General features: G+C 40.8%; 1 protein-coding gene and 1 long non-coding RNA gene across 9 annotated transcripts in view; one reads left to right on the top strand and one right to left on the bottom strand.

Annotated features, from left to right (window-relative positions):
- The window catches only part of LOC103482400 (phospholipid phosphatase-related protein type 5), a 124940-nt gene extending 100973 nt beyond the window's left edge, over positions 1 to 23967 (bottom strand). For 4 of the 7 annotated variants that reach the window (XM_017301829.1, XM_008438525.2, XM_008438526.2 and 1 more), the window contains exons 1-2: positions 22813 to 23965; positions 8270 to 8402 (exon numbers count right to left, since the gene is read on the bottom strand). In XM_017301829.1, the coding sequence (XP_017157318.1) occupies positions 8270 to 8402; positions 22813 to 23016 (337 nt within the window). In that variant the 5' untranslated portion in view covers positions 23017 to 23965. Of the gene's footprint in view, positions 1 to 8269; positions 8403 to 22812 lie in introns of all 7 variants that reach the window. The other 3 variants (XM_017301830.1, XM_008438528.2, XM_008438524.2) reach the window with 2 other exon arrangements.
- LOC103482399 (uncharacterized) overlaps positions 18686 to 24829 on the top strand; it is a 19258-nt gene continuing 13114 nt past the window's right edge. The window contains exon 1 of one of the 2 annotated variants that reach the window (XR_536459.2): positions 18686 to 18774. This is a non-coding gene — a long non-coding RNA (uncharacterized LOC103482399). Of the gene's footprint in view, positions 18780 to 24829 lie in introns of both variants that reach the window. The other variant, XR_536458.2, reaches the window with a different exon arrangement.

The following is a 24829-nucleotide window of genomic DNA, read 5'->3' as shown; positions in this document are numbered from 1 at the left end:
CAATGTCAAAATAGCTTTGTTTGCCAGAACGGGGAACTCCTTGGCAGCAGTCAACCAAAAACTGTCCAAAGGTAGATCAGCAAAGCTCAGCTTTAAACCACGATTTTGTCTCAGTTCAGTTAGTTCTTCCTGCTCCTGTAAAGTCATGTTCTTGTCAACAACTGCTGAGCTGTATGGGTCCCTAACAAAGTCAAAGCATTCAGTGAAGGCTGAAGAGAAATAAAATGACATCTTCTCCTCAAGAGTTTTTAAATGTGTACCTATTATTTCACACAGTGCAGCAGTGTGAACATTTTGCCATTTCTTGGTTAGTGGGAACATTTCAAGGTTGCCACTTTCCACATGTTGTTGCCAGAGGTGCACCTTTGAGCGGAATCCGTTAATTTTATCTGTACTTGTGAGCAGGTTCTCATTTCGGCCCTGCATTCGTGCGTTCAGTTCATTCAGATGATGAAAAATATCCGCCAGATATGCCAGCCTTGCACACCACTCATCACTTGCAAGCAGCTTTGCATAATCCGACCCCTCATTTGTCAGATTCACTCTGAGTTCCTCCCGTAGCTCATACACACGGGCCAGTACCTTGCCGCGCGACAACCATCGGACCTCCGTATGAAACAGCAAGGTCTTATGCTCCGCTCCTATTTCCTCACACAAAGATGCAAATATGCGGCTTTTCACAGGTCTTGCCTTCACAAAGTTTACCATCTGCACAACATCATTCAACACAGGAGCCAGGTCTGCTGGTAAAGTCTTGGCCATGAGGGCCTCGCGGTGTAAGAAACAGTGCGTAATAATTACATCTGGGTTTCTTTCCTTCACTCTGCTTACAAAGCCTTTGGTGCGCCCGACCATGGCTGCAGCTCCATCAGTGCAGACACTTGTGCAGTTTTCCCACTTAAGTCCTCCTTGTTCTAAATATTCTGATGTGACCCGAAAAATTTCCTCTCCTGTTGTCCTTTCCGGTAATGCCTTACAAAATAGGAAGTTTTCTCTGATTGAGTCTCCATCCACAAAACGCACATTGGCCAAGAGTTGAGCATGTCCACTAATATCAGTACACTCATCAAGTTGCAATGCAAATTTCTCACTGATACGGATCTTTTCCAAAATCACACTTTCGATGTCTGCAGACATGTCATCAATACGTCTCGAAATTGTGTTATCTGAAAGAGGGACTTTTGCTATTTCTTTGACCGCTTCAGGTCCGAGCATCTCATTTACAATGGCTTTACAGGCGGGTAATATTAATGTCTCTGCCACAGTGTGGGACCTTTTTGATTTAGCTACAAGTTCAGCTACGAGGTAGCTAGCTTTAAGGGCTCTCTCATTTACCTTTGTGTTTTTTCTCATAAACGTTGCCTGTTTCTCCGTGTGTTTGCGCAGGAGTACAAAATAGTCAGCATTCTTGTTTTGAAGCGAAGGGTGTTTCGTTTGGAGATGGCGTTTAAGCTTGCTTGGTACCATAGAACTGTTGGATAGCTTTTCACCACATACCAAGCACAACGGAGTCGGTGCCGTTGCGTCCCCGGTAAAAGTAAATCCAAATGAAATGTAACTCTCACTGTACTGTCTCGAGCTCACGGTATCTGCCTTCTTTTGATATACTAGGGCCTTCATCTGGGTCCGGATTTTGTTCAGGGACCAGATCGGAGTTAGTATTTTTTCTTTTCAAAAACTTTTCCATCGCGGTAGCTAGATGTAATGCTCTCACCACTACATGTCACGTTCATGCATCACTAATTCTCTTGTTTTAATGTACATTCCTATGTTCCATACTGCCATCTAGTGATAAGGAAATTACATGATTATGCCGCTAGAAACTAGTACAGCACAGACACTCGAAAATAGCATATTATTCGCAGATAATTAATTTGTTTTCAAAAAATCTTTAGACCAATTAAGTGAAATTGGATAATTTCCACGGCACACCTGACGATCACTCGCGGCACACTAGTGTGCCGCGGAACAGTGGTTGAAAAACACTGCATTACTCAATGCTTCATTCATTGCTCACTAGTGACATCTGCTGGTGAAACTAACAGCCTTGTCACTCAGTTGGATCATACTTCCAAAAATTACTAAATGCAATATTGTCACAGTTTTTATCAAACTCATGTTTAGTAACAGGAGAATCAATGAAACCATATTTAATCGTCATATGTTTCAATCATTAAAATGATTTGTAGCCAATCTAATCCTGGTTTATGTTGAACGTCAGTGGATGTGTTGGGTTTTCTTGCATGTCAGACTGATTTGACAATAAAGACATTTGATGTTTTAGTGTCTTGGGAGTGCAGTGCCTGTTGGGACATTCGCTTTTTCTTAGATTTATAATCGGCTCTCATCCCTTATATTTGGCTACATGTTGAATTTTAGTTCTGCAACAGAATTAAATCTGTTTCTGCTGTGCAAGACTGATATATATTTGCCAATCAGACTACAAATAATAGCGGAACTTTGCAGAAGGTGAGAAATTGAGAGGTGGAGGGGTTAATTATTGTTATCTAAGAATTTTATTGTGAGGATAATCTCAAAGTATTCCCAGATATCAGATTTTCCTCTTGCTGGCTCCATTTCAGACAATTAATCAAGTTTTCTTGTGTAGCACAAGTCRGCAACAATRCAGGTCAAAGAAATTTACTTCATAAAATCACAAAAATATAATTATAAAAAAACAACATAATCTACAATTGTGAGAAGCAGTAACAAACATTACATTTTGATGAGTGCCATCATCAATACACATCAAATATGTTGGTCAATATTCATTTTATTTTGGCTACTGAAGATAAATATCCTCCTCTGATGCGAGACCAAAAGGACAMCAACCCATGATGCAGCACGGCTCATAGCGCTTTTATTTTGAAAACCGACACGCAAAATGAAGCAATCATGTGACCCACGCAATGCGAGGCCTCGTTTGTTGCCAGTCACGTGGTTTTCAGCAAGACGACACAAGCATAGACATAATGTCAGAGTAGACCCCGCATTGGCTGCTCCGGCGCAGGAAATACGGCGGCCATCTTGGAGCGGTACTCCCTCCTACTTTGCTCAATCAAAACAGCAGAAGATGTCTCAGCACTGAGGGATATTGTTGTTCTGATCGATGGACTATTGATGTGAGGGCTCCACAGACAATATTTCACAAGTAAGATGGACATATTATTGTGTATATATTGAGATTAGAATATTGCTTTACTATATTTATGTCCACCGGCGAAATACCAGCTAACATTAGCTACAGTGCTCGGTGTAATACCAGGTTCAGCCGCTATGAAGGCTAACTGAGATTCCGTAAATCTAAAAAAATGAATTATTCTCCAACATTGACTTAGATTATCTGACACAAGAGCCTATATTAGAAATGAAACAATATAACATACATTATAAAACTTGTGTTATAACATTCACCAGCAAAGTTTACGCAGGTGGTAAACACTATTATTATGTAATTATTTAACTATTTCACAAGATACATCCCAAATCTTCCGTTTTTGTTTTGAAAGTTTCATAAAGACACGATGTGAGGAAGAAGAGGGAGATATCTATAAATCAGAGAGATGGATTCACTGCAGCACGGATGAATCTCACATCGGATTTTGGACTCAATCTCAGCTGCTGAATCTCTCTGAAGCTAGAACTCGTCAGCTGAAAATAAAATAAAAATAATATATATATATATATATATATATAAACAAACATGTATCCATTATACATTATTCAGTATTAATCATTATTTATTTGTGTTTGTATAGTTATATAAATATGTATTATTATAATAAATTATATACACAGCCGTTCATAATGAATTATTCACGGCTGAGTGCTCTGTAATATGCTCATCATACATCGATATCAGAATATTCCATTCCTATTCTATTGTTATAGCCACTAATATTTAAATATGCTGAACTATGTATTAAAAACATACTTAAATAATACAATTGTTTATAAATGTAGCATTGATAATGTTTGAATATGGTTTCCAGTAACAAAAATGTGTGTTATTATCGATTAAATGCGCTGATACGTCATTTTGCCTGCTAAACACATAAGCTGAGTGGAGTGGTGGACCGCTCCAAGATGGCCGCCCTAAATCTCGTCAGCGACAATAGGCGAGAGCGGCCATGAGGCGTCTATCCTTATGTCTAAGGACACAAGCCTCGAAGCGGGGCTTCATCGGACACGCCCCCTTTTTACTCGGTACAAGCCTTGAAGCCTGGATTCAGATAGCCCATCAGTAATATTGAGCTTCATCATTAAACAACATGGGTCTCTGCGTTCATCCTCACCACCTCCCAAACACCACATCTTGACAAGGGAGACATCTAAGACTTGCAGGACACCGGCCCTCCAGGACCAGGATTGCCCACCCCTGGCTTAGTATCTTACTGATTGACTGAGTGGACTGTGCATCAACATAAAGCTCTGAATGCATGCAGCTGAAGACACTGGTGGAGTGTGTGATAGCTCCACGGCCCTTAGCTCTGTTCTAAATTTAATCTCCCCCGAACAGCGCAGCCACACTGAGTCATTATGCAAAGCCTGGGTAGGCATGAATGAGAGGAGAGGGCTGTGAAGCTGCGAGATGGCTGAGCACATGAGGCTGCCGCTCCACTGCAGACGGAGATGCAGAAACCAGTGGGAATAAATCAGCTCTGTATATCTGCACACATGCAGATATACAAAAGCAGAGCAGAAGTAGTCACACTGAGTGAAACACATGTGAGTTTTGCTATTAGCTAAAATAAAGCAGGACATTTGAAATGAAGCAGGACCTGAAAGCGTTTGACTTCTGCTTGATGTCGGGAGGATTTGGAGGGAAATGTTGGATGTCCCTGCTGATGCTGTTTTAAACTCACTGTGGTGAATTACACAAGAGAACAGTTACAAGATCAAAACATGTGGACTGCTTACACACCTGCTGCAGGCCTTAAGGACAACAATCTGCTACTTCTCTTTATAGAAACATGACAGTCTTTCCATTCTCAATGCTAATAAGAATCCTAAGCCAGACAAGATAAAGCAGAGAGTTGGGAGAATAATGAGAGAGACATGCTGATGATCCAGGTGTGTGTGTGCACTTTCTGGACAGAAACACACAGGAGGGGGTCAAGTGGACCTGCTGTGTGACTCTGGTGATTATCTGTCTGTCTTTCTGTTTTTGTCAAGTTTGATCATCTGATCAGGCAGCCAGAGAGAACTTCTAAAACAGTTTTCTTGTCTTTACATTGTGTTGATTCATTTTGAGGGCAGCAGAAGACTACTTATTCAGAAATTTTTTGATTTAGTTTTAGTCTTCATGTTCTTTTATTTTGTTTTTAGACTTTGTTTTCATTAAACTTTTGTAATAAGAAATGTGCTATGTGATCAAATGTTACAAATGCTTTAAAATAAGTATCACATTTTTAAAAAGCCTAATTTTTTAGCAACATTGCTAAAACTGATGGAATTAACCAACAATTTGTTGTCTCAGACTCACTTCTAAAAGAATATCTTGTTGGTCATACAGAAACAATTTCAAAGATTATGGTTGGATGCTGTATATGTCTTAAGCCCAATGAGTCAAAGGTTAAGCGGATTGATTATCACTCCAGCAATAGTACACATTATTCTAGTAATTAATTCTGGCTTAATTTCTCTTTAATTAAATACATCATAATATTTCCAAGAAAAATAGAGATTTTAAAGTTTATATATAGCAGCAATAGTCAAGTCATTTTCTAATTAATGATTGGGTCGTGCTTGATTTTCTTCAAAGATCAAACATATCTCAGTCTGCATTCTAATTAAAGCACAGAAGTGTATTCCATAACACATCCTTTGCCAGTGGCAACACTGCTTTCCCACATTCACAGCAGCATCAGGTGCAAAACTTCATTTACACATTTCTCTTCAGCCATTATGTGCCGATGTGGTACGTGTTAAGTGGAAAGTTCTGGTACTGCTGAAGCCCTGTTCACACGGAGACGAGATGAGGTGCCTGTGCATTCACAAGGAACAGACGTCTTGGGAGACCAGAAGAGACCATTGTTGAAACCGGATCCCAGACTGGATAAACTGTGACTGACCATGACAAAACAAGGACCAAGTGTCCTGGGAGGTATTTTGACTTATTTACAGATTCAGAAAGTGTGTATTCTAAGCTTTCTAATAATGCCAAACACATAGAAATGAAAATATGACAAAGATATGGCCATTTGAATGTTGCCTGCACTCTGAAATGTGTTGTTTACCTTCACATTTTCTGTGCTATCATCAAATAAACACATCTTGTGTTGTTTTCTACATATTATGAGTTGTTTTAGTTAAAAAAAACTGGACACAGAATATGTGTTAAACTGTTGAGCAATCACATTACTCTGTGGATGTCTGCAGTTCTGGAACTTTCCACAGGAAGAACAGTCAATTGAAGCAGCTGCTTGTTGTTGTTAATTTGTTTTTTGTTTGTTACTTTATTTGACAGCCTCAATATGCAAAAGACATGAATAAAAGAGGCTTTGCACCAGATTTAGCTCAAGCTAGTTTTTTGTCTGTATGGCAAAAAAACCATACAGACAGGCACTTTAACCTTGCAGCCAGAAGATCTTTGGTTCAAATCTTTGCATGAAGCTGCATGTGTTAGGATTTGGGTTTTTCTAAGTTGATTTGAGTTTTTCTGTGTTTTAGATTTGTGTTCTGTAGTGCCTCTGTGTTGTCCTGGCTACTCGTTGATTAGTGTCACCTGTTCCTTGTTTCCCATGATTGTCTCCATGTGTATTTAAGCCCACCTGTTGTCTTTGTCTCTTGTCGGACCGTAGTCGTGTCTAGCCAGTAGTGTCACCGGTCAGTCTTTTTGTCGTAACAGTTGTACTGGTTAAGTCCTGTTACGGCGTCAGCTTTTTCCTGTTGTGTTAACACAAAACAATTAGCAATTGCTACCGGCGCTGAGCCTAGCTTCTGCTCTGCCGAGCTGCATGTTCCTTGGACTGTGTGAGCTGCTTATTCGCCATTAAAATCATCTTCATCTTACTTCCTGCTTCCTCGCCTGCTGCATTTGGGTCCATATTCACATCACATCATGGCGGCATGTTCCAGTGCATGTGTGGATTCTCTTTGGTACTCCAGCTTCCCCTCACAATTCAAAAACATGACTGTTAATTGTTACTCTAAAATTGTCCTTCGCTGTGAGTGGATGGTTTTCTGTCTCTGTGTTGCCTAATGGCAACCCACCTACCTCCCAATGACAGCTGGAGGTGACAGCTGGAGGTAGGCATAGCCTGAGCTCCACTTCTTTAATCCAAACATTCAACATATTTAGTTTATCGCAACTGATGTGTTAAAATTATTTAACACAATAACTGTGGTAAAGGAACACAATTATTGTGTTAAATACTCTTAACACAATAACTTGAATTTAACACAAACTGATGTCTTTTTTACACACATCACTGTGTTGAGTTTTGACACAATTTGTGTTAATATTAACATATCTGTTTAAAGAGTGTGGGAAAGTCTTAGAATTTCAGAGGAGCTGAACATATATTTCTATAAAACATAAACCCTTTCTTGTATTGCATTTTGTTGCAGATTAAATGAAAATCATGTTAAATTCAATAGCAAATAACTATTGATATGTGCAAAGCATTATAAGCAAGCAAAGTTGTAAAAACTAAAGGGCCACTTCCACTGAGACTCCAGTTCTTGGTTCAAGGTAAAGAGCCGAGGAAAGAATGTGATTGTTCATGAAGGACACATCGTTACCCCGGACCCGACCCCTGAAAAGCAGCAGATAATAAATGCAACATGCTAGATAATGTTTCCTTTTATCCTTTACAGGTAAAGGCAAAAATATAACCAGGAAATGCTACTAGCCTTGTAAAGTAGAGATATCAAAAATCAAAAGGAAAACTGTTTAGATTAAAGTGCTTAGTGTCACAAAAGACATGTGTTGTGTTTCTCAGAATGTGAACAGTTTATAGATGTTTGGATCTGAGCATGGGCTATAAAACATTTCCAGTAAATTTAACTCGGGTAAAATAAATTGGTTCGGCAGTGACTCCTTTGAAAATGTTCCCATTGTATTTGGGAAGCCAGTGTTTTATTGAGAAGAGTAGTTTTAACTGGAAAGTTGTGGGATTGATCCCAGTTAGCACCTCCAGACTATGTTGACTACAGATTGTGGTATGAGTGTGTGAATGTGTGAGTGCAGCTTTGATTGGTCAGCGTAACTAGAAAAGAGCTGGAGAGGTTGATTTCATTTTCTCTGAAAAAATGAGAGCCTCACCGAGAAACCGGAAGGTTCTGCGCACCAAAGGGTTGAGGTAACAGCAGTCGCCAGTTGCCACTATCTTCTCTGAGCGATCAAACTCTTTGGATGTGTACTGGACCAGGAACAGCACTGTCTCAGTGATTGTGATCTAATGGCAAAAAAAGATCAGAGACAAATCACAGAATTCAGTTCATATGAATATTTTCTCACTATATATTACACGACACTGAACTCATGAGACTGTGGGCTCCATCTGCACATCTGTGGAATACACTGAAACATATGAGGGGGAGGGAGTACTGCAGGAGAAGGGAGAGCTTATGTGATGAGATTTAGCTTTTTTAAATGAGTCTGATAGCCTGAAGGATAAAACTACTGCTGTGTGAACGCTGGAATCTAGAAATGAATACCTGGGTGGATTTTTTGCTCTGGAGGACAGCACAACAGACTGGAAAATAAAACCAGGACCTTCTAAGTATGTTGTTACTGTTTGACCATAAACAACACACGAGACAGCAGAAGAACATTGTTCTTGACCACCCAGCTTAGTTTTCTGAGGGAAACCTGGATGTCTATATGTTTTAATGACTAATAAACTTTAATAACCGCTAAGACTTAGAGACGTCCAGCTCCAGTCTGGTTAAACTGAAATGATACTCAGGCTTTGCCCTATTTCATTATTGTTTTGTAATACCGAACATATTTCTGGTTCGTTTTTCTATTTGCACACAGAACAGTGTCTTCTTGTCACTGGGGCTGTGCTGCAGCTGTAGAGATAAAGATAACAGCAGCCATTATTCAACAACTAGAACCATACTTCATGAAACCCATTTTCCTCTCAGCTCTCTTTAGTATCACATTATTGCTATGAGCAAACAATATTAGCTCATGCTGTAGTTCTTGTCAGATGGGAACATGATTTCTTGTGTCTTATCTGCATTCATTCTTAAATGACAGAGAAGCAGATTATTACAAATCACTAAATACAGTAATCACTTGCTTCTGGCTTCCACCGGAACAAAGTATTGGCTAACTGAACTGGAAAGAGAACACATGCTTTATGTTTTCACAAGAACTAATTCCATAACACGGGAGTTCAACCAAAAACATAAATGACTGGTCTTATTTACAGTTTATTAGTTAGATAATTATTTGAGCAGCTGTTTTGCTCAGTTAGGTCCATCAGCAGAGGAACATTGTTTTCTAAAACAGGTTGTCAGAAAATGTAAAACATACATTTTCTGACATACAGTGGCGCAAAAAGTGGGCATGCAGCGCATAGGGGCACTGCACCAGTCTGGAGGGGGCAGCGCTCCTTCACCTCACGCCCATAACGGGGTAAATGCAGCGAGTTTTACCTTTTACGTACCTTCATGCTGGGGGGTGGGGGATAGGTAGAGCGAGTATATGTTGTGTACGCATCCACCTGAGAAGAAATCTAGCGCGTGTTCCTTCACCTTCACGTACCTTCACGGGGGGGGAAGTGCCAATTTATGTGTTCGCATCCACTTGAATAATATGTAGTTGCGACCCTATGCAGACATGTTTCTATTCAAACATGGAACATGGCATGTGCACATAAAGGTTAGCAGTAAAAAAAACACAAGAAAACAAGAACCAGAGGGAGACCAACAAATTACAAGTGAAGTCTTTGTAAGTAGTGATGACATAGAAACCTCTTCTTGGTGTCGCATTGAATTATAAAGCTAATCAACTATAAGACAAACGTAATCCACCTGTTATTTGTGACATGTTTGGGGTTATAGGTCAAAGTAGAAACTGGGCTATGTCTACAAAACACATGTTTTCATTGTTCACATGAATACGACAGGGAGAAATTTCCATTCAGGAACTCGTTTAAAAAAACCTTTCTAGGATCATCTAAACATTGTTTCTATGTGAACATGGGGCACTAATGGTTATGTGTTGAGGTTTTTTTTTTTAGTTCAGAAGATACTGTCTATATCAGATGTCCCTGCTTTAGAGTCCTCACCAACCTCTTGCTGTCACAAGTTTATCTGAAAACTCTTTTCCACTGTGTGATTTTCGCCTCTGTGAAAGATATGAAAAAAAACTGAAAACTGATGACTGCTGATTTAGGTTCTGCTGATCAAGGACAGTCAGCAACTAGCTGACTGATGCGACTCTAATGTAGTAACACATCTTGCAGTCTGGTGTCTTTAACCACAGACAGAAGATGCACCAGATGATTCAGGGGGGCATTTTCTAAATGATCTTTGGAGGAAGGGAGTAGAAAAAAAATGCAATGCTACGTTTGGATTGGGAGTCCATTTATTGTGCTCTCACTGAGGAACGACCCACATTATCTAAGCCAGTGGTGCCCAAAGTCGGTCCTCGAGGGTCGGCATCCTGCATGTTTTAGTTCTCTCCCTGGTGGTAGTAACAACCTCCTCAGCAGGTCAGTGTTCTTTTTAGGCCTTCTAATGAGCCACCATTTGATTCAGGTGTGCTAAACCAGGGAGAGAACTAAAACATGCAGGATGTCGGCCCTCGGGGACCGACTTTGGGCACCTCTGATCTAAGACGAATGGCTGATTTGCTTCTTTTGCCAGGATGCTCCAGATGGCGCAGAGTGGTTCTGATCCAGGAAATGTGCTTCTCGCTGGTTTCACACTCAGCCTACTAAGGAGTTAATGTTTAATTCAGAGGTTCTATCCTCTGGGATTTGAACCAACAACTCCCAAACCATTACTGGTCTGGATATTTCCAGTGGGCTGAACATCCACATATATGACATTCAGCCAGCTAATATAACACAGTGCATCCAAGTGTGCACATGTTTGTGCACAAATGTCTGTTGTGTGGTCTTGGAGGCAACTGGTTCTCCCAGCAGGAGTCGACAGTGTGGCAGGTAATGCTATATGTTTATTTGTCTGCTTGCTGCTGGTTTGAGACTGCTATAGCTGCAAAAATGTTCCATAACCCGTCCAACACCCTCCCACAGGGTTCAGATCCTTGCCTGTGCCTTCTAACATCACTGTGGTCAACTGTGTCTCCATGTTCAGCTTGGATTTCCTGGGATTAATATTAAGTAATAATAATCTGGTAATGATGATCAAACTTGAGTTGTTTTAGGTAGAGGATCAGCTGGTTAATGATACAGTGACCTCCTTGACATCCTCTCCTGTGGATTTCATTACAGATAAGTGGACGGTCCACTCCATTCTCCAGCTGGGGCCAGTGGACAACAGTGGACAGCAAGTGATAATTCTACTCATTCCGTTCTACTCCACTGTTTCATTCTATCATCCACTGAACAGCCAGATGTGAATGAATCTGTGCCTGTAGTCTTGCTGTTTATGTGTGGAAGTCTAGAAGTATTCCTATTATGTTGAAGTCCTCATCAGCTTGTCTCGGAAAGATGGATAACTGACCAGTTCATGTGATGCACCCGTCCCTTAGTAACCCAGCTGCCTGTTTCTATCAGATGGTAGCTCTTCCATTCTGGGAGCCACAGTGCTATGTCTCAGGAAAACAGTAGGGAAGTTTAGCTTTTTCTCAAGACAAATGTTCGCCACCATTTTTTTAGACACAGTCTTTAACATTTTATAGAAAATATGAGCATGAAATTTTGTGAGAATAATTTTAAATTGAGAGTACTAGTAATTGCTAGAAAATGCAACTCATTTTCTAGTAATCAAGTTTGAAATTCTGGAATTATAACTACTCACAAAAAAAGAGTTGCAATTGTTTTAAAAATAACCACAGTGAGTTTTATTTAATCTGTATCTGTATCTGTCCTTATTTCCTCCAACTGCCCAACATGTTTAGAAACCATCTTTGGGAAAGGGTTGAGGTCCAAGGTCAGACTGCAGAATTGGCTTAGCAGCATTGAGAGCCAAAGACCATTTGTCCACTTCCTCATCAGCTTAACAGGAGCTGACAGTGCCACAGTCACAATGTGTTACCTGTTTAGTCCCTAACTATCTCCCTGTGAGAGGAGGGTCCGTCAGATAGTTGAACCTTGGTTTCAGGAAGAGCACTGTGGTTTTCATCCTGGCCGTGGAACACTGGACCAGCTCTACACCCTCAGCAGGGTCCTGGAGGGTGCATGGGAGATCGCCCAACCAGTCTACATGTGTTTTGTAGACTTGGAGAAGGCGTTCGACCGCGTCCCTCGGGTGTACTGTGTAGGGTCCTCCGGGAGTATGGGGTACCGGGTCCTTTGATATGGGCTGTCAGGGCTGCTCTTTGTCACCGATTCTGCTCATTACTTTCATGGATGGAATTTCTAGGCGCAGCCAAGGTGTTGAGGGGATCCGTTTTGGTGGCCTTAGGATCGCGTCTCTGCTTTTTGCGGATGATGTGGTCCTGTTGGCTTCATTGGGTCGTGATCAGCAGCTCTGGCTGGAGCGGTTCGCAGCCGAGTGTGAAGCGGCYGGGATGAGGMTCRGTGCCTCCAAATCCGAGGCCATGGWCTTGAGCCGGAAAAGGGTAGCATGCCTTCTCTGGGTTGGGGTGTGTGTCCTGCCCCAAGTGGAGGAGTTTAAGTATCTGGGGATCTTGTTCACGAATGAGGGAAGAAGGTAGCGGGAGATTGACAGGCAGACTGGTGCAGCGTTTGCAGTGAAACGGGCGCTGTACCGGTCCGTCGTGGTGAAGAGAGAGCCGAGTCAAAAAGCAAAGCTGTCGATTTACCGGTCGATCTACGTTTCCACCCTCATCTATGGTCATGAGCTCTGGGTCATGACCGAAAGAACGAGGTCCCGGATACAAGTGGCGGAGAAAACCTATTTCTGTGGAAAATAAGTTTTCCACAAGGGAGATAGGGAGCTTGAGCCAGTTGAGGTGACTCAGGCATCTGGTAAGGATGCCTCCTGGACGCCTGCGTTTTGAGGTGTTCCGGGCACGTCCACGGGGAGGAGGCCTCAGGGAAGACCCAGGACACGCTGGAGGGACTATGTCTCTCGGCTCTCCTGGGAACGCCTTGGGATTCCCCTATAGGAGCTGGAGCAAGTGGCTGGGGAGATGGAAGTCTGGGCCTCCCTTATTAAGCTGCTACCCCCACGACCCGATCCCGGAAAAGTGGAAGAAAATGGATGGATGGATATCTCCCTGTGTTTTCTGCTTTCTGTTCATATCTGTCTGAGTGGACCTGCTCCCTGCAGGCTGCAGCAGGACGGTGTGATCAGGCCATCCTTTTATGGCTTATTGACTAAACTGCTCTTCTAGTGATGTTGAACTTGTGCACTCTTTTTTTCTTCCATCCTTCATCCTTAAGCCGTCACTTATTTCATTTTATACAAATCTATGCAAGGACGCTCATCTGTCATCATCAGCAGTGCACCACAGGACAAGGTTTAGCAGGTCATTTAGCCTCCCTCCAGACAGCTTCCACTGTCATTTCTACTGGCTCCATATTTCTCCATCTGCAGGGTAATCAGGTTTGTAGCCACAACAGATGTTAGATGGAAAAACAACACTGGCTTCCATGTGAGCAATAGAAATGGCTTAACAGACTCTTGAGACAAGATGGAGGACCATCCCATTTTGTCTCCACTCTGTAAATTCCAGAGAGCATCATTCAATAATTTGAACATTATGGTTTTAAGATAATAGTTGTCAAAGATATATTATGCAAGTGAAAGAAGTAGGCTATCGGATCCTGCAGTGTGTGGTTGAAGCTGATTGGGATGGTTTCAGCAGAAATGTGCAACCACTGCTGATGTAAGAATCATTTTGCTTGGCAAAAATGGTAGAAATGTTTGCTTTAAAATTTAACTCAAAGCTAAAATATATGATTTTAGAATAAAGGCCTACTGGCATCTTTAATCATCTTTTCAGATTGATAATGTCACTCAGTCTAACAGTAAAGGTGCTGTTACACAGTGTGACAGACAGACAGATAGGAGAGGCTGAGCATGCTGCCTGCGGCAAGCCAGTGCTAAGGGTGATGGAGGAGGAGACGGTGCTGTGGATCCTGACAGCCTGAGGTCTGTTGGTCAGGAAGTCCAGAATCCAGTTCTCCAGTGTGGGACTCAGTCCAAGAGAGGAGAGATTCTGCACCCTGGTCTGTATTACCATGTTATGACAGTATTGAGACAGATAATCTGTGAAAAAAAAAAAATCAAGCTTTTCCACCTTTTCCCAGTGCTGTATAAAAACAACCAATCAGAGGGGGTGAGCCTTGGCTCTCACAGTCATGCTTGTGTGTGCTCTCACCTGTCCAATCTCCCTGTCTCCCTCCCTTGCTCTCAGCTAAGCTACAGTCATCAGTAGTCTGTTGTGAATGCTAAGGCTGGTTAGCATGGCAACCAATGACGTTATATAAACGGTTTTCCTGTAATGAGTTATTACATTAGCACATTTAGCAGCATGTTCATGACAATGATTGTCCTTATCAAGACTCACCTCCTGGCTCTGATTGGATGTTTTTGGTGTATTTCTTCAGACGGCAATAGTAGCTCAGGGAGGGGCTCAATTTCTTAACATGTTATATGTCTCCCATGGTGGGTTGTAACAAAGTACTTGTTCTTACTTAAGTAAATGTTTAATTTATCTGTAATTTATTTAAGTAGATTTAATCATAGGTACTTATGACTTTTACGAAAAGATTCTACAGTAACTACATTTCTATGAAGCATTGCGATACACTTTACATCCAAGTCGCATTGTGCTTTTTTGATTTGTTTGCTAGTTTGAAAGTAATCAATGGAGAAAGAGGAATTGGTCCACTGAACCACTGCAAAGTGGTAAAGTAACAATAGCAAGGCCAAAATGAAGTCCACCAACGGTAGTCATCCAGAAGACCTGCGCCACCCATGTGGCCTTGTTTAAAAGATTTATTTGAAAGCGGTCAATGGAGTAGATCATGGGTGGTGGTAACTCCTGCCAATTTCATTTAAAATTCTTATTCAACTGTGCTTTTCCTTATAAACCAAGTCTTTGTTATCTACTTTGTTGCACTCTGGTCCTGTGTATATATTTTTGCACCACGTGGCAATGTCAGGAAGGGAAAAATCTCGTACTTTTCAGACACAGCTAAAGTCATGCTCACAGGCCTCGGTTTCTTTGCTGGTAGACCCATGTGTCGCTCCGACTCAGATGAACCCGGACGGCGACACCGTAAAGCTCGAACTATTGTCTTCTTTGAAAGAAGATATTGCCAGCATTATTAAGAAGGAACTTCAAGAGGTTCTTGGAGATGCGTTGTCATCCATTAAAGCTGAGGTACAAGCAAGGTACTTGCATAGTGAAAACTATGCAAGTGACTATGCTGCTACTGATGCTACACTGGTTAAGCTAACGGCTACGGTGGGGGATCTGGGTGAGGCGCTCACTGGTTGCACTGACGACATTGCCGGTATAAAATCTACTCTGGAGCAGCTTATGGCTAAAGTCACCATGTTGGAAGACAAGTGTGAGGACTTAAGAGTCAAGATCGCGCCGCAATAATATCAGGATCATCGGCGTGGAGGAGGGCGCTGGTTCTTGCTCACCTACCGTCGTGGCTGCACTACTGAAGGAAGCGCTTGGACTGGAAAAGGAACCGCTGGTGGACTGGTCTCATCGCTCTCTTCAACCCAAACCCAAACAGGCGAACGACCTCGAGTAATCGTGTGCAGGCTTTATTACTACAGTGACTGTCAGGACATTTTACGTCTTGCGAGGGAGCGCCAGTGGATTAAAGTCGGAGCCAGGACTATATCAATTTTTCTGGATCACATTGCGAAGGTTGCCCGGGCGCATTACTTTAATGGAGTTGTAAAGGAGTTTACTGCATCCGAGGACKCAAAGCAATACGTTCAGACTTTGATTTCTGAGGGAGCCCTATTCGCTCTTAATGAGCCCTGGTCATAGACTGTGTTTGGGTGAATATTAGAGGTGTGCCGATCGATCGGCCACTGATAATAATCGACCGATTTCCATTAAAAAGTGTATGATCGGTGATCGCCGATCATGGTCTCTTGTTGCCGATCACCTGCATCTCATTTCGCAGCCTGCATGTGCAGCTGATCTCCTTTTTCCTTCACACTGCGCATCAACAAATCCTAAGTGATGTGGCAAGGAACTATAACGCTCTTAGAGTAAGTTTGCACCGAAGAAATACCTTGGGGGTGAAGAATGTCAAAATGCACACAACGAATCTAATATGACTTTTAAGAATCAAACATTTGACGGAGTTTGGCTAGGTCGAGGCTCACTGCAGGGAAAAAAAGGGACATCCGGAGCGATCAGATAGCAAGCAAAGCAGCACACATCTATTAATACTCACCCGGAAGCGCATCACTGTCAGAAAGCTAAACAAATAACCCGAAAAATAATTTAAATAAACGAGCTGGCGGTGTAAGACTCTGGTTCTGCTCCCGCTGTTGGACCGCCGCTACGCGTTACAGGTAGTAATATTTCAGTGAACTCTCACACCGAACAGCTACTTAAAGCTGCAGCACGTAACTTAAACAATGATTTTACATATGCATTAAAACATTCGCTATGTAATGACATGAGATAGATAATCTCTGGAAGAAAAAAAAATCGATGCCTCCGCTCAGTCACAACCAGCCAATCAGAGCCAGCATTACTCAGCTAGCCAAGCTGTCAGGAAGTTTTGATTTAGTAACTCAATATTGTTTATTTTGATGCAACCTGCATTTGATTCTGAATGAATATTTATTTTTTCTTGACATTATTTGATATCTGGTAAGGATGCCTCCTGGACGCCTCCCTGGTGAGGTGTTCCGGGCACGTCCCACCGGGAGGAGGCCTCGGGGAAGACCCAGGACACGCTGGAGGGATTACGTCTCTCGGCTGGCCTGGGAACGCCTTGGGATTCCCCCGGAGGAGCTGGAAGAAGTGGCTGGGGAGAGGGAAGTCTGGGCCTCCCTTCTGAAGCTGCTGCCCCCGCGACCCGACCCCGGATAAGCGGAAGAAAATGGATGGATGGATGGATTATTTGATATAGGCAGTGTTGTGAGATTTGACTTGTGCATAATTTATGGTACTGAGAGCCTTACTGTTAAATATTGTTTTACTGATTGCAGGTTTTTCAGTTGTCCTTTTGACTGAATAGTTGCTGTATTGTGCCTGTAAATATTTTGTAATTTATATCTAAATTAGGTGTCTTTATTGCCAGATCATCTTTCCATTTTGCCAGATCATGTAGTATTTATACCTAAAGTGAAAAATTAACAGCCAATCCAGGTGATTTGCAGAGATCGGTGATCGGCAAAGACCGGCCTCATGGGTGATCGGTATCGGAATCGGCAGCAAAAAACCTGATCGGAGCATCTCTAGTGAATATATCATTCTTAACTTTCATTCAGACTTGAGGCTTATTTATATCACTTGGATATTAAAGATATGGTTATATCTCGTTCAGTTTAGAAATTAGTAATGCTCGTGAGCATCTATACATTATATAAACATATATATTTATTGTTATGTAGTATTTTTCTCCATTATATATGGATTTTGCGGTTCTCAATCTTGTTGCAATATAATAAAAATAATCTTAAAGTAGCATAATAATGCACATACTAGTATTCTAATTTGGAGGCTGGTGGGGGTTATTAGTCACTTTTTGTTAAATACACTTCTGTATTTGTTTGCTCTGCTTTATCTCCATGTTCACGTTTTATTGTGAATAACTGCTGTGTATAGCCGTCTCCATTGCTCTGTTTTTATCGAGACTTTGGGTGCTGCTTTGTTATGGGTTTATTTTTGGGCATGGGTAGCGGGGAGGACCATCTCAGCTCTTTATGGTTGTTTTTATTTTCATTTTCTTAAATGGTTAATACCACTGTAGACCCCGGTATGGCAGGACCAGACACTTCTCTTTGTTTAATTAAATGGAACATCAAGGGCATGGGTCACCCTGTTAAAAGATCAAAAGTTTTTTTTTTTCCCACCTTAAGCGGTTAAAACCCTTGATAGTGTTTTTACAAGAGACTCATCTTCGCATTAAGGATGACAATAGGTTACGTTGCTCTTGGATGAATCAAGTTTTTTATTCAGATTTTAATTCTAAATCAAGAGGAGTAGCCATTTTGAAAACAGTAAAATTCTCGCCCACTGATGAACAGCTGATAAATATGGCAGATATGTGATAGTTGCTGGAATATTAATGCAGAAAAAAGGTTCTTCTGGTAAACATATATGCTCCAAACATTGATGATGCTGAGTTTGCAAATAGATTGAGCAGCTTCCCGTTTTTGGATTCTCAATTGCTAATTTTAGGGGGTGACTTAAATTGTGTCATTGATCTAGAGTTTGTTGGGTTTCGGGGTTTTGGAATGGCTGTTGTCAGTGTTTTCCACCAGAGGGCGACCTGAGGGTTACCACCTGAGGGCGTGTGTCAGCGTATGCTGATCAGCACACCTGACAACAATCCCGTCATCTGGAGGAGTATAATTGGAGGGAGCTGCCGACACATCTTCCCAGAGTGTTAGCCAGTAATAGTACAGGCTAAACCTCTGACCAAGCTCCGTTCCTGTAGTGATCATCTCCCTGTGTCTCCTTCTCAGGTGTTTCCCTTTGATGCCCTGGCATTACCTAGTAAGGTAAGGTAAGGTAATTTTATTTATATAGCACATTTTCAGCAACGAAGCAATTCAAAGTGCTTTACATGAATTAAAAGGACATACAAACAAAATAACAGACCAAAGGAAAGAAACAAAAAAGAGGAAAGGACACATGAGGGCAAATGGCAACATTCAGACAAAACAAAAGGCAAAACGGAGACAAGAGTGAAGGCGGTGACATGAAAGGGCCATGAAACTAGGTTGCTGAGGTTTCTGGCAAAGTCCGATAGAGGTGTTTATCGAGGAATGTCCTTGGGAGAGCTCAGCTCCACAACTCCATGGATAACAGGAGGGGGCGAGGAGGGAAAGAGTTACATCACACATCGGAAAATTGATTGGGTACTTTCTTAAAAATTACATCATGATTATAATTTTTTTATTGTATGCAATTTTAATAAATAGTAAAAGATTATTAAGGCACTTAAAAATTCATACATATTCATATTTTGTTCCCTTAAAGTATACTTTTATTTAATATATTAAAAGTGTATTTTGGTACAATTATGTTTAAGTGTGTATAAAGTTCTAATTTCGAAATTGGTACAAGCGTATTTTTAGTATACTTCAGATATACTTATAGGTAGTACACTTAATATTTAGTATACTTAAAGTGTACTTTCACAAATTTAAGTGTTTGAAGTATACTAAAGTATACTTTTTTTTCCACCTGGGCAGCTTCTCCTGTTTCAGAGTTTTGGGCAATGTGTGCGTCGGTTTTTTTTTTTTAACCCCCTATGGTGCACAGCGTTCGGGAAATGTATCGATGGGGAAAAGGCAGACTGACATAAACCTTTTAGAACAACGGAAACAATTTCGGTATTCTGATTATTGAAATTTAAAAGTGCTGGGGTACCGTTGTTCTATCACACCCATTTCATACCGGACCACTTGCAGCACCGGTGTTAACGCTATAAAATTAACACTCTCTACCGTGGTATCACCCATGGAAGGATTTCTTTATTTAAATATGTTCATTTTTAAGAGGGATACACAGTGAGGGTATCGTGATTTTAGTAATTACATGTTTATAAGAGTGATTTTCTGTTGTCCTTCCATGGAAGCCGGCAGTCTTCAAACGGAAATAAAACACTTTTTAATATAAGTTGCTGCTTTGACATGATCACAGAACTGACAAAACATATGTACAAAAATACCAGACAAAGTGAATCACAGCAACGTCATCAGTCGGTGTAACGCTGAACTGATGCGGAGCGGAGCTGCGCCAAAAGCTACAAACACTGAATAGAAGAAGAGCTGCCATCGATACAGTTGCAGCCAAGCATGATTTAATGTTACAAAATACAGTTTTACTCAAAAATACAGTTTTGCTTAAAGTCTAAACTGATATTGTTGTGCATTTAAGGTGTAAAGTTTACCTTCGACCAAACGCCCCCTAAAGGCATCCCAGCGCCCCCCTTTTGTAAAAATTTCTGCCAGCGCCCCCTGCCGTCCTCTGAACGCCCCCTGGGGGGCGGTACCGCAAACGTTGAGAACTGCTATTCTAGGGATATAATTACAAAAAAATATTCTCTTATGTCTTATTTTAAAAGTATAATAATTGATAGATGCAATTTGACATTACAAAAGTATATAATATATAACATATTTATCTGTGCAGTGGTAGAATTTGACAGGGAGTAAATAATGAACTCGGTATGTGTAAAATGAACTGGAGTTGAGTGTCCGGTGTTAACCTTCAATAACTCAATGCAATGTTTAAAAGTATAAGAATCAGAGTTGATTTGTTACAATAGAGTAACGTATTAATTCTTATGATCACATTTACTCTTCAGTAATTTGATTGTTTTATTAACACTGTTAGCTAGTGAAAGTTTTACTTTTAATTTTAATTCTGAAATTGTAACAGTACAAAAATAGTCCACTTAACCCACTGCTTCTGATGAGGACCAAACAGACTGTTAAATTTAACCAAGTGGTGATTTAACATGGCAAAATGTGCTGTATTGGTGCACAGGTCCTTACTCTTACCTCTGCCCGCATTAAACTGAAAATGTCTTTATAACTTTGTTATTGCAGTTTTCCTTTTCTTGTAAATATTGTTGTTTTTTAGTGCACAAATACATGTGCATATTTTCTACATTCATCAAATTATCCTACTAAATTGCAAATTTTTTTGAATCAGAATTAGCTGTTTTTAATCATTGTAAACTTGGCCTTTGGTACAGTCTCTTTTCTAGCTTTTCTGTTTTCTGTCTCTTTTCTAGATAGACTGTCTACCTCAGTCAGTCTACATCAGGGGTGTCCAAAGTCGGTCCTGGAGGGCCGTCATCCTGCATGCTTTAGTTCTCTCCCTGGTTTAGCACACCTGCATCAAATGATGGCTCATTAGAGGCCTAAGCAGAACATTGACTTGCTGAGGAGGTTGTTACTACCACTAGGGAGAGAACTAAAACATGCAGGATGCTGGGCCACTAGGACCCACTTTGGACACCCCTGATCTACATCCTTCCACTTCCTGCTGGAACACCTGAATTTCTCCACTATCAGACAATAAAAGATATTTATTTTGTATTTTTATATTTCTGTTTGTCTTTTAAAGCTGTGAAATGTTGATATCTTAATGACCTTAAGATGTTTCACTATTTTATCCTACCCATGTTCTAAACAGGGTTTTTTGGGGGCTGTTCCTCAGCTTCGTGTTACTAAACTGTGCTGTCACTGGGCTGCTGCTGATAGATGGCAGAGCTCTGATTATCCAGCAGACACTCGCAGGTAAAACTGCCTGCTATTCATAGCAGTGCATTTAAAGAGGATTCACACCCAGGCACTCACACAGATAGTGACACTGATGTAACTTGGTAGCTTGTCAGTTTCTGATGTGTGTTAATCCTATAGTATTTTTATGAATGAATGAATTCAATAGGGCTCAATAGTTGATGAGCAACAGCAGCTGGTAATCCTTCAGATGGATTAGTTCTTATCCAGCTCAAGATCGTGTTTTCTTGGTGCAGCAAACTGACTTCAGTCTAGCTGATGCTCTTTCTTGAGATGCCGTCATTGTGAGTATTATCCAGATGCTCGCACAACAAAGTGAATTCCTTATTCTGCAGGATAACTCTCCTCTTCTATTTGATTTGACATTTGCCACTAAACTGTTTATGAATGAATATTCAGAATCATTTTTGTTTGTCAAGTTTGTGTTCCACTTTGTTCTCAATTAAGACATTTCTGGTACATATACAGAAAAAGGGAAAAATACTCTAATCATAGTTCATATACCTAGTTTACATCAAAAGTTAGAAATAAATTGGATCTTATATTTCAGAACTGAATTATGATAAAGTCAAAAGAAGGCCTTTTTATTTCAAATATAAATGCTCTCTATAGCGTCAGCATAGTCTTTGGACTCAACAAGTCTGTCACCTTACATTTATTCTGAAAAGATCGTGGTTTTATCAAAGACCGCTTGTTGAATGTATGATGACTTGTTTGAGATACTCTTGATAATTTATGGTTCCTTCTATAAGACTAAATTTAGTTTTGGTGTTTTTTAATTCATCTGACAAAAACAACATTTTGTTACAGCATAAGATAATGAACACTGAAAAAATAAAGAATTCTGTCTTTAATCACAGATTTGTGACTTTTTCTTGACAGAGTTCAAATATTTTCTTAGAATTCTGACTTTATTCACAGAATTGCAACGTTCTGATTTCTGACATTAACCTCAGAGTGCTGACTTTAATGCAGATGGGCATCTGCTTGTTGTGCAGGAGAAATAACTGTCAGGAGGAACATCATATTATTTACATGTAATAAAAAAGGTCCTAATTCCTTTTTCCAGAAGCTAAACCTTATTGATTTCCTTGCACATTTTCAGGCAGGTTTTACAAAGCCAGTAAACACAGTTGCTTCCATGAAGCCCCGTCGTGAGGAGATGAACAGTGAGCTATCTGCCATTTTTACCCACCCAGGGGAGAAACCAGCAGTTCCAACAAGCTGACAATAAACTCCTCATTTATTGTAATGAATGAGACAGCAGCGAAGTGGACTCACCAGCAGCGTGGGCAGCCCGGCCACCACGGCGTACAGCAGGATGGGCGGGACGGCGCTGCTCTCCTCCGGCCCGAGGTACGGCTTGGTGTACGACGTGTCGTAGCAGAAGAAGCCCTGCACGTGCACGGTGAAGGTGTCCGTGTACTCGAAGTAGTAGGCCAGCATGATGGTTCCGGCCATGATGACCAGCTGGAAGTACAGCATGATGCAGATGGACAGCGAAAGACATTTATTTAGAAGCCCCTTTAGTGTGATTTCCTCCCTTCGCCTCCTCTTCTCCCGGTGCTAGCCGGTGGCAGAGCTGAGAGGCGCTGACCCGCTCATAACGGCTCGGCTGCTCGCGAGGTTATTCCCGCTTCCTCTGCTCACAGCTCCTGGTGCTCTTCAGCACAGAGTGTGAGAGACGGAGAGAGGGAGGAGACAGAGAGAGATGAAGAAGGAGAGAGGGAGAGTGAGACGTGGACAGTCTCACTGAGACGTGGACAGTCTCACTGAGTGAGGAAGGAGGAGTTCACTTCCAGGTGAATAGAAAGCGGACAGATTGATAGACAGAGACACAATCGGAGATGTCACATGAATCTGGATCACAAAGAGCTTCCTGTCAAATCCTCCGCTGCAGAATAAAGCATCTGTCCAGAGAAGTATCCAGGTTATACGGGGCCACTTCCCGTTCAGTCCCATCTTTCACTACTATGTCCCAATTCAATACGGATAACACTTTTATGTTGAATTCAGTGGCGGCGCCAGGGGGGCTTTAGGGGGTGCTATAGCTCCCCCTGTAAAAGTCATAGCACCTCCTAAAAATATTCGATTTTTTATTTTTCATATGATTTAACATTACTTACATGCAGTTGTTGCGGCATTTTCATCAAAAGACACAAAATAAAAAATAAATTATTATATACTGAGTTAAAAAAAAAAAAAAAAAAAAAAACATCCCACGAGAATTTGAACTTTGAGTATTATCACTTTCCAGGAAACAACTGACATGATGCTGGCTCCGCCCCCATGCAGACGTTGAGCAATCCTCCCCCAATCATGTCCGTATGTATGTCCGTTATCTAGACTTAGATGATACTGACAGTGTTTATCATAGCAAACTACCATATGTTAGTCAGCATGAAGGTAACCGTAGTAAGCATAACATTTTTTATCATAATATTGATAGTCAAATCAAGCCCTGTAGTGGTTAATTAGGCAATTAAATAAACACAATTTAATAAAATAAAACAAATATGACAATATGACTCTTTGCACGTGACGTCACTGTCTCCACCACGATGGATGTCCAAACCTATGCTCTCCTTTATAAAGCCCGTCAAAATATGTACATGTGGTAGCCTAATGTCGCTGATGAAAAGGTTTCAGACTTCTCCTAAAGGCGTTGGTTTGGCTGCACCGGTGCAGACCCAGGTGGAAAAAAAAGTATACTTTAGTATACTAAATTTTAACATACTTTAGTATACTTTTATCGATGTACTTAAACTGTACTATTTTGGAACAACTAATTTTGTGCTTGGTATACTTTAGTAGTATTTAAATAGTATTAAATTACAACTAATATATTTTAGTATACTATACGTACTTTTTTGGAACAACTTCAAGTGTACTTAAAGTATGCTTTTTAAATATATTTCAGAGCTTTATTATTATATTCTGATATAATTATTATTAGAGATGTGCTGATCAGGATTTTTCCTTCCGATACCGATTCCGATCACATATTTTTTTTTTTTTTTTTTTTTCCGTAAACACTACCGGTTACATTATGTGGAATAAGGAACCATGAATTCACCTTAATTTAGACAAAAACTTGTTTTTAATAACTTTTTCCAAGAATAAAACAAAACAAAACAGGCATTCATTAAATTGTACTGATATCGGTAATACTATCTTTAACAGACTGATAACATATGAAGGTTCTGAAGAGGCTAAATAATGCAAAGACCCAAAATAAAACCTCTCAACATTGCCAAAAAAATTCAAGTATAAAACTTAACATTCAAAGGCAAATACA

The sequence above is a fragment of the Poecilia reticulata genome, linkage group LG20 (genome assembly GCF_000633615.1).
Source record: "Poecilia reticulata strain Guanapo linkage group LG20, Guppy_female_1.0+MT, whole genome shotgun sequence".
Taxonomy (NCBI): Eukaryota; Metazoa; Chordata; class Actinopteri; order Cyprinodontiformes; family Poeciliidae; genus Poecilia; species Poecilia reticulata.
Note: the sequence above shows the minus strand (reverse complement) of the source record. Positions and strands in the feature narration are given on the sequence as shown.